This window comes from Schistocerca cancellata, chromosome 1 (assembly GCF_023864275.1).
Source record: "Schistocerca cancellata isolate TAMUIC-IGC-003103 chromosome 1, iqSchCanc2.1, whole genome shotgun sequence".
NCBI classification, from domain to species: Eukaryota; Metazoa; Arthropoda; class Insecta; order Orthoptera; family Acrididae; genus Schistocerca; species Schistocerca cancellata.
In genome coordinates this window covers 792,943,917-792,959,682 of record NC_064626.1, presented here as the reverse complement: position 1 = coordinate 792,959,682, position 15,766 = coordinate 792,943,917, and the positions used below count along the sequence as shown (strand labels likewise).

The 15,766-nt window shown below is 41.2% G+C and overlaps 1 protein-coding gene across 2 annotated transcripts in view; it reads right to left on the bottom strand.

Annotated features, from left to right (window-relative positions):
- LOC126187689 (alpha-2-macroglobulin receptor-associated protein) overlaps positions 1-14,827 on the bottom strand; it is a 71,449-nt gene extending 56,622 nt beyond the window's left edge. For both annotated transcript variants that reach the window (XM_049928940.1, XM_049928933.1), the window contains exon 1: positions 14,525-14,827. In XM_049928940.1, coding sequence (XP_049784897.1) covers positions 14,525-14,710 — 186 coding nt within the window. In that variant the 5' untranslated portion in view covers positions 14,711-14,827. The remainder of the gene's footprint in view (positions 1-14,524) is intronic.
- Positions 14,828-15,766: the final 939 nt, after the last annotated feature.

Sequence of the window (15,766 nt, the reverse complement as noted above, 5' to 3'; positions counted from 1 at the left end):
AATTATCTGCATAGATGAATTAGAGTCTTCAAACCCAGCTGACATAATCTGCCTCTCTGAATATCATGTGACCACTGGAATAGAACTTTTAAGTGTTACAGGGTTTAGGTTAGCATCTCCCTTTTGTAGATCAGAAATGGAGAAAGGAGGAGTTGCCACTTTCATCAGGAACTGTCATAAATTTAAGAACATAGACATTCATAAATTTTGCCTAGAACAGCATATGGAAGCATGTGCAACAGAAGTAGAATTTCACAAAAAATCCTTCATAATATTTAGTGTATATCGAGCACCTGCAGGTAACTTTAATCGGTTCGTAAACCACCTTGAAGCTGTACTGGCCCATTTAACAACCAAAAACAAAGAAATAGTGGTTGCTGGTGATTTCAATGTAGATTTCCTTAAAGACTCTCCCAATAAGAACTTATATGAGTTAGTAACACTATCATTCAACTTAATTCCCACTGTAAAGGACCCCATTAGGGTAGCCAAATGCTCACAAACAGCCATTGATAATATCTTTATAGAAAAGTCCAATGAACAAAATCATATTACAAAACCAATAGTCAATGGTCTCTCAGACCATAACATGCAGTTCCTTCTGTTAAATGTTAATACTGAACAGGATATAAAATCTGTTAAATCTGAGCTCAAGAGGCTAATCAATAAGCCAAAAATTGATTATTTTAGGACACTCCTCAGAGACATTCACTGGACTGATGTTTACAGTGCTCATGGCATGAATGAAAAATATAACATTTTTGCTAATAAAGTTCTTACCTTATTCGAACACTGCTTTCCCCCAAAACTTACCAAGGTTAGAGCAAAGTCTACAAAGAAGCCATGGATTACTCAAGGAATCGGGGTACTTGTAAAACAAAAAGAAAACTGTATCTGTCAATCCGAAACAGTTCCGATGTTGATGCTATAGCACATTAAAAGAAATGCTGCAAAATATTAAAGACTGTAATACGGACATCAAAGCAAATATATTACAAGGAAAAGATAGTCATATCAGATAACAAAATAAAGACTATACGGGATATAGTGAAGGAGGAGACCGGTAGAACCAGACATGAAGAGGGACAAATAGCATTAAGAGTAAATGATACATTGGTGACAGATGTATATAGTGTTGCAGAACTTTTCAACAAACATTTTATAACTGTTACTGACAAGATGGGGTTGTCAGGTTCTGTAGATGCTGCTATGGAATACCTTCCATAATATGAATTTGACCCTCACTACCCCAGCAGAAATAATATCCATCATAAAATCATTAAAATCAAAAACATCTAGTGGGTATGATGAAATATCAACAAAGTTAATTGAAGAATGTGAATCTGAGTTAAGTAACATATTAAGCTATCTGTGTAACCAGTCATTTATCAGTGGAATATTTCCTGAATGGTTGAAATATGCTGAAGTTAAGCCACTGTTTAAGAAGGGAGATAAAGAAATAGCATCAAATTTCTGTCCAATTTCACTTTTGCCAGCATTCTCAAAAATTTTAGAAAAAGTAATGTACAATCGGCTTTATAACCATCTTATCTCAAATAACATACTGTCAACGTCACAGTTCGGATTTCTAAAGGGTTCTGATATTGAGAAGGCTATCTACACTTACAGTGAAAATGTGCTTAGTTCATTAGACAAAAAATTGCAGGCAACTGGTATATTTTGTGATCTGTCAAAGGCATTTGACTGAGTAAATCACAATATCCTTTAAAGTAAATTAAAATATTATAACGTAACAGGAAATGCTGCAAAATGGTTTAAATCTTATATCTCTGGCAGGAAACAAAGGGTGTTATTAGGAAAGAGACATGTATCAATCTATCAGGCATCATCCAACTGGGAATTAATTACATGTGGGGTCCCACAAGGTTCCATTTTAGGGCCCTTCTTTTTTCTTGTGTATATCAATGGCCTTTCACCAGTAACATTACCAGAGGCCAAGTTCGTTTTGTTTAGCGATGATACAAACATTGCAATAAATAGCAAATCAAATGTTGTCTTAGAAAGGTCAGCTAATAAAATATTTGTGGACATTAATCACTGGTTCCTAGCCAATTCTTTGTCACTAAACTTTGAAAAAACACACTACATGCAGTTCAGTACTTGTAAAGGGTGTCCCACGAGGATATGCCTAACATACGATGACAAGCAGATAGAAGAAGTGGACAGTGTTAAATTCTTGAGATTACAGCTCCATAATAAATTCAACTGGGAGGAGCACACCACAGAACTGCTGAAGCGTCTTAACAAATCTCTATTTGCAAAGCGAATTGTGTCAGACATAGGGGATATAAAAATGAAAAAGCTGGCATACTATGCTTACTTTCATTCCATAATGTCATATGGGATTATTTTTTGAGACAATTTATCAAGCCAAGCTAAAGTTTTCCGGGCACAAAAATGTGCAGTAAGAGTTATATGTGGTGTGAACTCACGAACATCTTGCAGAAGCCTGTTTAGGGAACTGGGTTACTAACTACTGCTTCCCAATATATTTATTCCTTGATGAAATTTGTCATTAAAAATACATCACTTTTTCAAACCAACAGCTCAATTCATGGAATCAATACTAGAAATAAGAATAAGCTTCACAAGGATTTAAAGTCACTTAGTCTTGTACAGAAAGGTGTGCATTATTCAGGAACACACATTTTCAATAACTTGCCAGCAGCCATAAAAATCATAAAAACCAATGAAATTCAGTTTAAGAGAAGGCTAAAGGATTTATTGGTGGCCAACTCCTTCTACTCCATTGATGAATTTCTCAGTAGAACCAACTGATTATATATATAAAAACACAGATGATGTGACTTACCAAATGAAAGTGCTGGCAGGTCGATAGACACACAAACAAACACAAACATACACATAAAATTCAAGCTTCCGCAACCAACGGTTGCTTCATCAGAAAAGAGGGAAGGAGAGGGAAAGACGAAAGGATGTGGGTTTTAAGGGAGAGGGTAAGGAGTCATTCCAATCCCGGGAGCAGAAAGACTTACCTTAGGGGGAAAACAGGATAGGTATACACTCGCACACACACACTTATCCATCCGTACATACACAGACACAAGCAGACATTTGTAAAGACAAAGAGATTGGACAGAGATGTCAGTTGAGACGGAAGTACAGAGTTAAAGATGTTGTTGAAAGACAAGTGAGGTATGAGCAGTGGCAAATTGAAGTAAGCGGAGATTGAGGCCTGGAGGATAACGAGAAGAGAGGATATACTGAAGGGCAAGTTCCCATCTCCGGAGTTCTGACAGGTTGGTGTTAGTGGGAAGTATCCAGATAACCCGGACGGTGTAACACTGTGCCAAGATGTGCTGGCCATGCACCAAGGCATATTTAGCCACAGGGTGATCCTCATTACCAACAAACACTGTCTGCCTGTGTCCATTCATGTGAATGGACAGTTTGTTGCTGGTCATTCCCACATAGAAAGCTTCACAGTGCAGGAAGGTCAGTTGGTAAATCACGTGGGTGCTTTCACACGTGGCTTTGCCTTTGATTGTGTACACCTTCTGGGTTACAGCACAGGAGTAGGTGGTGGTGGGAGGGTGCATGGGACAGGTTTTACACCGGGGGCGGTTACAAGGGTAGGAGCCAGAGGGTAGAGAAGGTGGTTTGGGGATTTCATAGGGATGAACTAAGAGGTTACGAAGGTTAGGTGGATGGCGGAAAGACACTATTGGTGGAGTGGGGAGGATTTCATGAAGGATGGATCTCATTTCAGGGCAGGATTTGAGGAAGTCGTATCCCTGCTGGAGAGCCACATTCAGAGTCTGATCCAGTCCCGGAAAGTATCCTGTCACAAGTGGGGCACTTTTGTGGTTCTTCTGTGGGAGGTTCTGGGCTTGAGGGGATGAGGAAGTGGCTCTGGTTATTTGCTTCTGTACCAGGTCGGGAGGGTAGTTGCGGGATGCGAACGCTGTTTTCAGATTGTTGGTGCAATGGTTCAGGGATTCCGGACTGGAGCAGACTCATTTGCCACGAAGACCTAGGCTGTAGGGAAGGGAACGTTTGATGTGGAATGGGTGGCAGCTGTCATAATGGAGGTACTGTTGCTTGTTGGTGGGTTTGATGTGGACGGACGTGTGGAGCTGGCCATTGGACAGATGGAGGTCAACGTCAAGGAAAGTGGCATGGGATTTGGAGTAGGACCAGGTGAATCTGATGGAACCAAAGGAGTTGAGGTTGGAGAGGAAATTCTGGAGTTCTTCTTCACTGTGAATCCAGATCATGAAGATGTCATCAATAAATCTGTACCAAACTTTGGGTTGGCAGGGCTGGGTAACCAAGAGGGCTTCCTCTAAGCGACCCATGAATAGGTTGGCGTACGAGAGGGCCATCCAGGTACCCATGGCTGTTCCCTTTAATTGTTGGTATGTCTGGCCTTCAAAAGTGAAGAAGTTGTTGGTCAAGATGAAGCTGGATAAGGTAATAAGGAAAGAAGCCTTGGTAGGGTGGCAGGTGATTGGCGTGAAAGGAAGTGCTCCATCGCAGCGAGGCCATGGACGTGCGGAATATTTGTGTATAAGGAAGTGGCATCAATGGTTACAAGGATGGTTTCCAGGGGTAACAGATTGGGTAAGGATTCCAGGCGTTCGAGAAAGTGGTTGGTGTCTTTGATGAAGGGTGGGAGACTGCATGTAATGGGTTGAAGGTGTTGATCTATGTAGGCAGAGATACGTTCTGTGGGGACTTGGTAACCAGCTACAATGGGGCGGCCGGGATGATTGGGTTTGTGAATTTTAGGAAGAAGATAGAAGGTAGGGTTGCGGGGTGTCTTGGGGTCAGGAGGTTGATGGAGTCAAGTGAAAGGTTTTGTAGGGGGCCTAAGGTACTGAGGATTCCTTGAAGCTCCGCCTGGACATCAGGAATGGGATTACCTTGGAAAACTTTGTATGTGGTGTTGTCTGAAAGCTGACGCAGTCCCTCAGCCAAGTACTCCCAACGATCAAGTACCACAGTCGTGGAACCCTTGTCCGCTGGAAGAATGACAATGGATCGATCAGCCTTCAGATCACGGATAGCCTGGGCTTCAGCAGTGGTGATGTTGGGAGTAGGATTAAGGTTTTTTAAGAAGGATTGAGAGGCAAGGCTGGAAGTCAGAAATTCCTAGAAGGTTTGGAGAGGGTGATTTTGAGGAAGAGGAGGTGGGTCCCACTGTGACGGAGGACGGAACTGTTCCAGGCAGGGTTCAATTTGGATAGTGTCTTGGGGATTTGGATCATTAGGAGTAGGATTAGGATCATTTTTCTTCGTGGCAAAGTGATATTTCCAGCAGAGAGTACGAGTGTAGGACAGTAAATCTTTGACAAGGGCTGTTTGGTTGAATCTGGGAGTGGGGCTGAAGGTGAGGCCTTTAGATAGGACAGAGGTTTCTGATTGGGAGAGAGGTTTGGAGGAAAGGTTAACTACTGAATTAGGGTGCTGTGGTTCCAGATTGTGTTGATTGGAATTTTGAGGTTTTGGAGGGAGTGGAGTTGGAAGTGGGAGATTGAGTAGATGGGAGAGACTGGGTTTGTGTGCAATGAGAGGAGGTTGAGGTTTGTTGGAAAGGTTGTGAAGGGTGTGTGAGTTGCCTTTCCGGAGGTGGGAAACCAGGAGATTGGATAGTTTTTTGAGGTCGAGGGTGGCATGATGTTCTAATTTGCGGTTGGTCTGTAGGAGGATGCTCTGAACAGCCGGTGTGGATGTGGGAGAGGAAAGACTCAGGACTTTTATTAAGGATAGGAGTTGATGGGTGTGTTCATTGGCTGAGTTGATGTGTAGGTGAAGGATTAGGTGGGTGAGGGCAATGGATTGTTCAGTTTGGAATTGGTATAGGGACTGATGGAAAGAAGGGTTGCAGCCAGAGATGGGAACTTTAAGTGTTACGCCTTTGGGGGTAATGCCAAATGTCAGACAAGCCTGAGAAAATAAAATATGGGAGCGTAACCTGGCTAGGGCGAAGGCATGTTTGCGGAGGGAATGTAAATAAAACTTAATGGGGTCATTGTGAAGGTGACATGGTATTAGAAGGTGGAAAGTGTAACATTAGGCTGAAATGAAAATGAAAATAAAAATATATGGAGAGAGATAAAGGTGAACTAGAAAGCAACTGGAGATCTGGTGTGAAGAAAGGCGAAAAAGTGTTGGTTAAAGCTGGGCTATGTTGATCCTGTGGTCAACTTGGGTTGGTAGACAACGATGTGCACAAGGGTTAGGTGGTTGTGTTGCTGCCAAAACACGTTAAAGGGTGGAGAAATTCAGGAAAATTTCGAAAAAACTGCGTGTAAATGTATTAAAAGGAGTGGTTTTGTGGTGGCAGATTATGAAAATGAGGCTAACAATTGTCTGACGAAGAAATAATGACGTTAAAACCTGTGGGAAGCGGCTAAAAATGATCAGTGATGTGGGAAAAACGGAAATGGAAATAAAGCGAAAGTTATTAGAACCAGCCGAAATGGTTGTTTAATAGGTGAAAGGAACTGTTTGTGAACGGTGAATTTTATAGCAGCGGTAGTGTTGAAAGCGGAAGAATTTTTTTTTTTTTTGGCTATGGTTTGGAAGTGGGTTACGTATTATTGAGTATATATAGGCGGGATAAAATTGTATAGTAGATTACGGTAAAAAGGAGAAGGTGAATACAAAGTGAAACTAGTGGCAAAAACAGAGAGAGAAAATACGACGACAGAAAAGATTTCGATATGCAACAGTGACAATAACAAACGTAATTGTTGGGTTCAAATTAATGATATGGATATAATAGAGGGAAACATTCCACATGGGAAAAATATATCTAAAAACACAGATGATGTGACTTACCAAACGAAAGCGCTGGCAGGTCGACAGACGCACAAACAAAAACAAACATACACACAAAATTCAAGCTTTCGGAACCAACGGTTGCTTCATCAGGAAAGAGGGAGGGAGAGGGAAAGACAAAAGGATGTGGGTTTTAAGGGAGAGGGTAAGGAGTCATTCCAATCATTTCCACCAAACCTCAACCTCCTCTCATTGCACACAAACCCAGTCTCTCCCATCTACTCAATCTCCCACTTCCACCACCACTCCCTCCAAAACCTCACAATTCCAATCAACACAATCTGGAACCACAACACCCTAATTCAGTAGTTAACCTTTCCTCCAAACCTCTCTCCCAATCAGAAACCTCTGTCCTATCCAAAGGCCTCACCTTCAGCCCCACTCCCAGATTCAACCAAACAGCCCTTGTCAAAGATTTACTGTCCTACACTCATACTCTCTGCTGGAAATATCACTTTGCCACGAAGAAAAATGATCCTAATCCTACTCCTAATGATCCAAATCCCCAAGACACTATCCAAATTGAACCCTGCCTGGAACAGTTCCGTCCTCCGTCACAGTGGGACCCACCTCCTCTTCCTCAAAATCACCCTCTCCAAACCTTCTAGGAATTTCTGACTTCCAGCCTTGCCTCTCAATCCTTCTTAAAAAACCTTAATCCTACTCCCAACATCACCACTGCTGAAGCCCAGGCTATCCGTGATCTGAAGGCTGACCAATCCATCGTCATTCTTCCGGGGGACAAGGGTTCCACGACTGTGGTACTTGATCGTTGGGAGTACTTGGCTGAGGGACTGCGTCAGCTTTCAGGCAACACTACTTACAAAGTTTGCCAAGGTAATCCCATTCCTGATGTCCAGGTGGAGCTTCAAGGAATCCTCAGAACCTTAGGTCCCCTACAAAACCTTTCACTTGACTCCATCAACCTCCTGACCCCAAGACACCCTGCAACCCCACCTTCTTCCTAAAATTCACAAACCCAATCATCCCGGCCGGCCCATTGTAGCTGGTTACCAAGTCCCCACAGAACGTATCTCTGCCTACGTAGATCAACACCTTCAACCCATTACATGCAGTCTCCCATCTTTCATCATAGACACCAACCACTTTCTCGAACGCCTGGAATCCTTACCCAATCTGTTACCCCCGGAAACCATCCTTGTAACTATTGATGCCACTTCCTTATACACAAATATTCCGCACGTCCAGGGCTTCGCTGCGATGGAGCACTTCCTTTCACGCCGATCACCTGCCACCCTACCTAAAGCCTCTTTCCTCATTACCTTAGCCAGCTTCATCCTGACCCACAACTTCTTCACTTTTGGAGGCCAGACATACCAACAATTAAAGGGAACAGCCATGGGTACCTGGATGGCCCCCTCGTACGCCAACGTATTCATGGGTCGCTTAGAGGAAGCCCTCTTGGTTACCCAGCCCTGCCAACCCAAAGTTTGGTACAGATTTATTGATGATATCTTCATGATCTGGATTCACAGTGAAGAAGAACTCCAGAATTTCCTCTCCAACCTCAACTCCTTTGGTTCCATCAGATTCACCTAGTCCTAATCCAAATCCCATGCCACTTTCCTTGATGTTGACCTCCATCTGCCCAATGGCCAGCTTCACACATCCGTCCACATCAAACCCACCAACAAGCAACAGTACCTCCATTATGACAGCTGCCACCCATTCCACATCAAATGGTTCCTTCCCTACAGCCTAGGTCTTCGTGGCAAATGAGTCTGCTCCAGTCCGGAATCCCTGAACCATTACACCAACAATCTGAAAACAGCTTTCGCATCCCACAACTACCCTCCCGACCTGGTACAGAAGCAAATAACCAGAGCCACTTCCTCATCCCCTCAAGCCCAGAACCTCCCACAGAAGAACCACAAAAGTGCCCCACTTGTGACAGGATACTTTCTGGGACTGGATCAGACTCTGAATGTGGCTCTCCAGCAGGGATACGACTTCCTCAAATCCTGCCCTGAAATGAGATCCATCCTTCATGAAATCCTCCCCACTCCACCAAGAGTGTCTTTCCGCTGACCACCTAACCTTCGTAACCTCTTAGTTCATCCCTATCAAATCCCCAAACCACCTTCCCTACCCTCTGGCTCCTACCCTTGTAACCACCCCCGGTGTAAAACCTGTCTCATGCATCCTCCCACCACCACCTACTCCAGTCCTGTAACTCGGAAGGTGTACACAATCAAAAGGAGAGCCACATGTGAAAGCACCCACGTGATTTACCAACTGACCTGCCTGCACTGTGAAGCTTTCTATGTGGAATGACCAGCAACAAACTGTCCACTCGCATGAATAGACACAGGCACACAGTGTTTGTTGGTAATGAGGGTCACCCTGTGGCTAAACATGCCTAGGTGCATGGCCAGCACATCTTGGCACAGTGTTACACCGTCCGGGTTATCTGGATACTTCCCACTAACACCCACCTGTCAGAACTCCGGAGATGGGAACTTGCCCTTCAGTATATCCTCTCTTCTCGTTATCCGCCATTGCCTCTGTACTTCCGCCTCAACTGACATCTCTGCCCAAACTCTTTGCTTTTACAAATGTCTGCTTGTGTCTGTGTGTGTACGGATGGATATGTGTGTGTGTGTGTGTGTGCGCGCGAGTGTATACCTGTCCTGTTTTCCCCCTAAGGTAAGTCTTTCTGCTCCCGGGATTGGAATGACTCCTTACCCTCTTCCTTAAAACCCACATCCTTTCGTCTTTCCCTCTCCTTCCCTCGCCGGCCGAAGTGGCCGTGCGGTTAAAGGCGCTGCAGTCTGGAACCGCAAGACCGCTACGGTCGCAGGTTCAAATCCTGCCTCGGGCATGGATGTTTGTGATGTCCTTAGGTTAGTTAGGTTTAACTAGTTCTAAGTTCTAGGGGACTAATGACCTCAGCTGTTGACTCCCATAGTGCTCAGAGCCATTTGAACCTTTTTTTCTCCTTCCCTCTTTCCTGATGAAGCAACCGTTTGTTGCTAAAGCTTGAATTTTGTGTGTATGTTTGTGTGTCTATCGACCTGCCAGCACTTTCGTTTGGTAAGTCACATCATCTGTGTTTATATATATATATATATATATATATATATATATATATATATATATATATATATATATATATATATATATATATATATATATATATATATATATACAAAATCTAGTTCCATTAACTGCCTCCTCAATACACAAATTGAATGAGATGGAGTATAGTCTACCACCTTGTCTCATTGCCTTCGCAGTAACTGCTTTCCTTTTACGTAGTTTCAACTCTTATAACTTCAATCTAGTTTCCATACAAGTTCTCGTAAACCTTTCACACCCTGAATATTTTATATCTGCTATGTTTAAAATTTCAAAAAGTGCATTGCAGTCAACACTGCATGCGAAAACCTTTCTCTAAATATACAAATTATGCACTCAAGATTTTTCATCACTTGGAAAATATTAACTAGGGATGACAAATGATTGTCTAATGTTACTGACTGGCACTGCAGACATTTCCCTGCAGCCTTCTCAATGGGACTCTACAACAGAAACAAATTCTTCCATGAACTTCTACCATGACCTCCTTTCCTTGCATAATTACTTGACTAGTTTTTGTTCTTACTAGAAAAATTGGAAGAGCAGTTGAACGGAATGGATGGTGTCTTGAAGGGAGGATATAAGATGAACATCAACAAAAGCAAAACGAGGATGATGGAATGTAGTTGAATTAAGTCGGGTGATGTTGAGGGTATTAGATTAGGAAATGAAACACTTAAAGTAGTAAAGGAGTTTTGCTATTTGGGGAGCAAAATAACTGATGATGGTCAAAGTAGAGAGGATATAAAATGTAGACTGGCAATGGCAAGGAAAGCGTTTCTGAAGAAGAGAAATTTGTTAACATCTAGTATAGATTTAAGCGTCAGGAAGTCATTTCTGAAAGTATTTGTATGGAGTGTAGCCATGTATGGAAGTGAAACATGGACGGTAAATAGTTTGGACAAGAAGAGAATAGAAGCTTTTGAAATGTGGTGCTACAGAAGAATGCTGAAGATTAGATGGGTAGATCACATAACTAATGAGGAAGTATTGAATAGGATTGGGGAGAAGAGAAGTTTGTGGCACAACTTGACCAGAAGAAGGGATCGGTTGGTAGGACATTTGTTGAGGCATCAAGGGATCACCAATTTAGTATTGGAGGGCAGCGTGGAGGGTAAAAATCGTAGGGGGAGACCAAGAGATGAATACACTAAGCAGATTCAGAAGGATGTAGGTTGCAGTAGGTACTGGGAGATGAAGAAGCTAGCACAGGATAGAGTAGCATGGAGAGCTGCATCAAACCAGTCTCAGGACTGAAGACCACAACAACAAACAACAAGAAAAATTAGGTAGCTGTGTGTTGGAATAATTTTCAACACCTACTTCTTATGTGCTTACAAGTACTATTATCAGCACAAACACCTTACCTATTTAATACTGTGATAAGGAGTGATACTAAGATAAATATTGGGAGAATAAAAGGAAATACGAAAGTGTCCGATCCCACCCGTCTGCTTTGACCCATGACGTCACAAATATGGCGGAAACGACCAACAAACCACAATTCCAATATGGCGCATATAAAGTCGGCACTTACACATTCTGAGGACGAAAATACATCGAAAAACAAACACACACACTTTCCACAAAAAGCCTAATGACACTAACGGGCAAAGCACGGGAAATGGGGTGTTTTTGAGAGCAAAGTAAATATAAACAAATTTAGACACCAACCCCCATACAAAACCACACAAAACGACGAAAAAAAACCAACATCACAAAACTCCTCAAATACCACTAAACACAATATCATCTGGAATCGGACACTTCCCTTGACCCATATAGCTCAACAGCAGATCCCGATCCCATAAATTAGGATCAAACACTTCCCTTGGCCTATATAGCTCAAAAACATCTCCCGATACCAATATCAACATACACAGCCACACATTGGGATCAAACACTTCCCTTGACCTGCGCACTGTTAATTTTATCCGTCATATCCGTTCCTGAACAAAAACAACAACCGATTAATTTTACAAAAATTACCACACGATATACAGCGAACAACACTAAATTAACCTTCACACAAAATCGTTAACTCACTGAAGCGAATTCCACTACAAACACAGCCGAGACTCGAACAATTCTGGATAATGAGCAAAAGCAAACTGAGCCCATTACACCACACAAACGAAAACCCTGAACATACCACAGAGAGCACAACAAACCACAACACGATGACATCTACAAACACGCCACACACACAAACCAAACTCTGCGCCGTCATGACGTCACACACGATAACACCCTTACGTCACGGGTCAAAGCCGACATGTGGGATCGGATGCTTCTGTCGACCCGAATAAAAGAATGAGAACGATGTTCTTGAAATCTTTGAGAACTTTAGTGCTTAGTGTTATACAGCAAAAGTATGAAAATCTATGAGACGAAATGTGCGAATAAATGTAAATACACCAGCTGATGAAGTGACTAATAGATTGTAAGTGAAAAGTGAAACAAAATAAGAGCAGTCTCTCTTTTGCTTTGTATGTCTATGTTACCTCATTTCACATTTAGTTGACCAAACACACGATTAGCAGTTTTGTTAGTAAAGTTAAGAGTTCTAATTGTGTGTTACATTAATCTGTATGGAATCCCAGCACTAACATAATACAAATAAAAATTTATTCCTTAATGAAATTTGTTGCAAGTAATACATCTCTATTTCCAACCAACAGCTCAATACATTGTATCAATACTAGGAATAAGAACACTCTACATAAAGACCTAAAATCACTTATCTTGGTCCAAAAAGGGGTCTAATATTCAGGAACACACATTTTCAATAAACTGAAGGCAACCATTATAAACTTGGGTTCAGATAAAGCAGGGTTTAAACAGAGTTTGAAAGACTTTCTGATAGGCTACTCCATAGATGAATATCCTAACAGAGACTGTTAAGCCAGCTTAAGTAAAAATATCCGTTAGATTTCAGTTTTGATAGCACTTGATAACAACAGTCAAGATTAGGTATTTTCTGTACAATAAATTTATTAATATTTCATAACAGTGTTTCATCCTGACAGTGTGTTAATTCTGTAAATATTAGCTGCTCCAGTGTACCACATTGTATTCACCTATTTTGACAATCTCCTGAAAAATTATCAGGGTAGAAAGTACTATATTAAAATGTTTTATGTTATATTTTGTGACATGTTCCACACCCACGAGAATCATCTCATTTTTTTAGGTCTATGGAACGAAAAATGAATCTAATCTAACACAACACGGATAAATTGCCACAACAACCTCATGTAAGTGGCCGCATGTGTCAGGGCAATACGTCACTATCCATCCGTTTTCCTGAGGTCAGTCACTCATCACAGAAGCTAACAGTATTTTGATAATCATACAGAAGCATCTTCATTATCTGGAAATTCTCAAACCACAAAAATGGCTCCAAGCACTAAATGACACAATAACAGGGACAGAGAAGAACTTACAGCTACAAAGCAGTGTCAACTGATAGACCCATAAATAAACGTTTGCTGCCATAATAATACATGGTTTCTTGGATCTAGCACACAATGCTGTCAGTCAGTACATTCTTTCAAGTATGGGGTCATGTGAATGTTTTTACAGTGCTATAATAGGTGTCATTTGTGCGACCTGTTTAAGGTATGCTGTTTACTTTTTGTATGTGTCATGGTGTTTGCATGATTTTGCGATAGGCTCATATTTCAATTGTTCCAAATGTTGGTTAGGGATATGATGACATGAAAAATTTGTTTATATTCTAATCCATTGAGAAGGTGGTGGCCTGATTCATGTTGTGTGCTAATTCTATACAGATCTAATGGAATGATGATCCAGTGAGGAGGCTTTGTTGGTCTAGATCATATGATTAATACAACAGGTTGATTTTCTTTTCTTGTGTTTGTCCACTCAAAATCCATATTCCCATGCAAGCTCCTGTTTCCAGCATGTGGATGACACTGGTGGTCTATCAGCATGGTATCATGTTGCTTACTAACCCTTATTTCTTCACCTGGTATCATGTTGTTTACTAACCCTTATTTCTTTACCTGGTACAAGTTAAAAGGAAGAAAGCTTGAAGGAAACAAGACTATAAAGTAAGAGGGAGAAAGTCGCACAGAATTACTTATAATTCATTACAGCTAGAAATCATCCACATGGAATGGCTTTATTGGGCAACGCCTGGTATCGCAGCTGTGCCTGCATGTAATTACTAACAGTGCAGAAAAGTAAAGCATAAATCAATTTGTTGCTTTCAAGACACATATGAAAAACAATAAAAAAGCACAAGCAGTGTGCCAAATGGAGAACGATCGGATGAACCAGGACACAAACAATATCCAATTAAATGAAAAAACTGAACATCAGCCACCGAGTTCAGTACTCACGAAATGTAGGCATACGTGCAGAATGAGAACAATATAATTTTATGCCACTTCACGTAACCGTAATGTGATAAGAATGATGAGAAACGTCTAACGAATAACTGTGGCTACTTCGTTTCAACCCGCGACATTCTAATAAAACCTTCTATCATTTAATATCATTCCTGTTAATTTGCTCCTGTCAAGTGTAAAAGCGCTACATAAATTATAGTACTGCAGATGACGTCACTCACCAATTGTGCCTTGGACCATAACATATTTAATTTTGCCATTCTAAATGGTTTTTGCAGTGTTCTAAAGTAATTTCCTGATTCACTTAAAATGTCAGATTTCACATTTGCACCGGCAGAATATTTGTTATGTTCACTCGCAATAACGAAACCGAATATTAAAACAATTATTAACTCCCGTAAAAACATCTCTACAACTCCGAGTTGGACACACAGTCCTCAACACAACTTATGAGAACCGCGATGACGCAAACTCCTAAAGCGTACAGTAGTGCTATACTCTGGTTTACGCCGAAATCGTAAACAATGCACAAAGTAGTAACGTCTGCTTAAGAAGATATAACACTCTCCACGGATCATTATACACTTTGAAAAACAAGTTCTCGTTTAAAAGCTGCGTCATCAGAGGCATGGAAAACTAGCAAATACGTCACCATAATAATACCACTGTGATAATAACGTTAGAAAATGTGCCAAACGTGCGGTCGGAAATTCTCATAGCACAGTTTGCAAAATGCCAACAAATGAAGTAATTTCAAGGATGTTACTGTGGTTGAGCTGCTTTGACTCAAGAGACTACAATAAGGTTAACAGAGGAAACGGACCCCAAATATGCTATACGAAAATCCCCTCTTTGTTGATATCATTTGGAAGCGACAAACACGCTAAAAAAAATACTATCGACAGGTATCGAAATTTCCTACGTAAACCAATTTTGAATGTGACGAACTAACTATGAATGTAATTCAATAGACCAACTCACAGAAGAGAATCAACTGCAAAAATAATTGTGATGGATATAGTGCTGGCAGGTGTTCGTGCGTTTATATTTTCCAAAAGTGTAATATAAAGTGATCGTGTGTATATGTCTACCTGAAGTGAGAGTCTAAATGAGTACGGGAATTGTTGCAGAAATCGAGACTGTGAAGGATTTCAGAATGTCCAAACAACCACTTCTTTACTGTTAAGCAAGATACAAATATAAATTACGAAGAAAAATTCAAGATTTAGGCGTCCAGTATCACCTTGACAGAAGCTGATGGTTTGCCTACAATATGTCTAGATGGGCCGTTTGAGTGTACTTGAACTATGTTTACTTATATTTCTGCTACTTGCTGTTCATCATTAATTTATTACTATTCTTATTTTAAACTTCTGCATGTCGCATCAGCTGTACTCCACGTTTTTCTTTTCGCTATTCCACTGGGAAAATACAAGATATGTATCGTTCATTTTGCAGTGTAT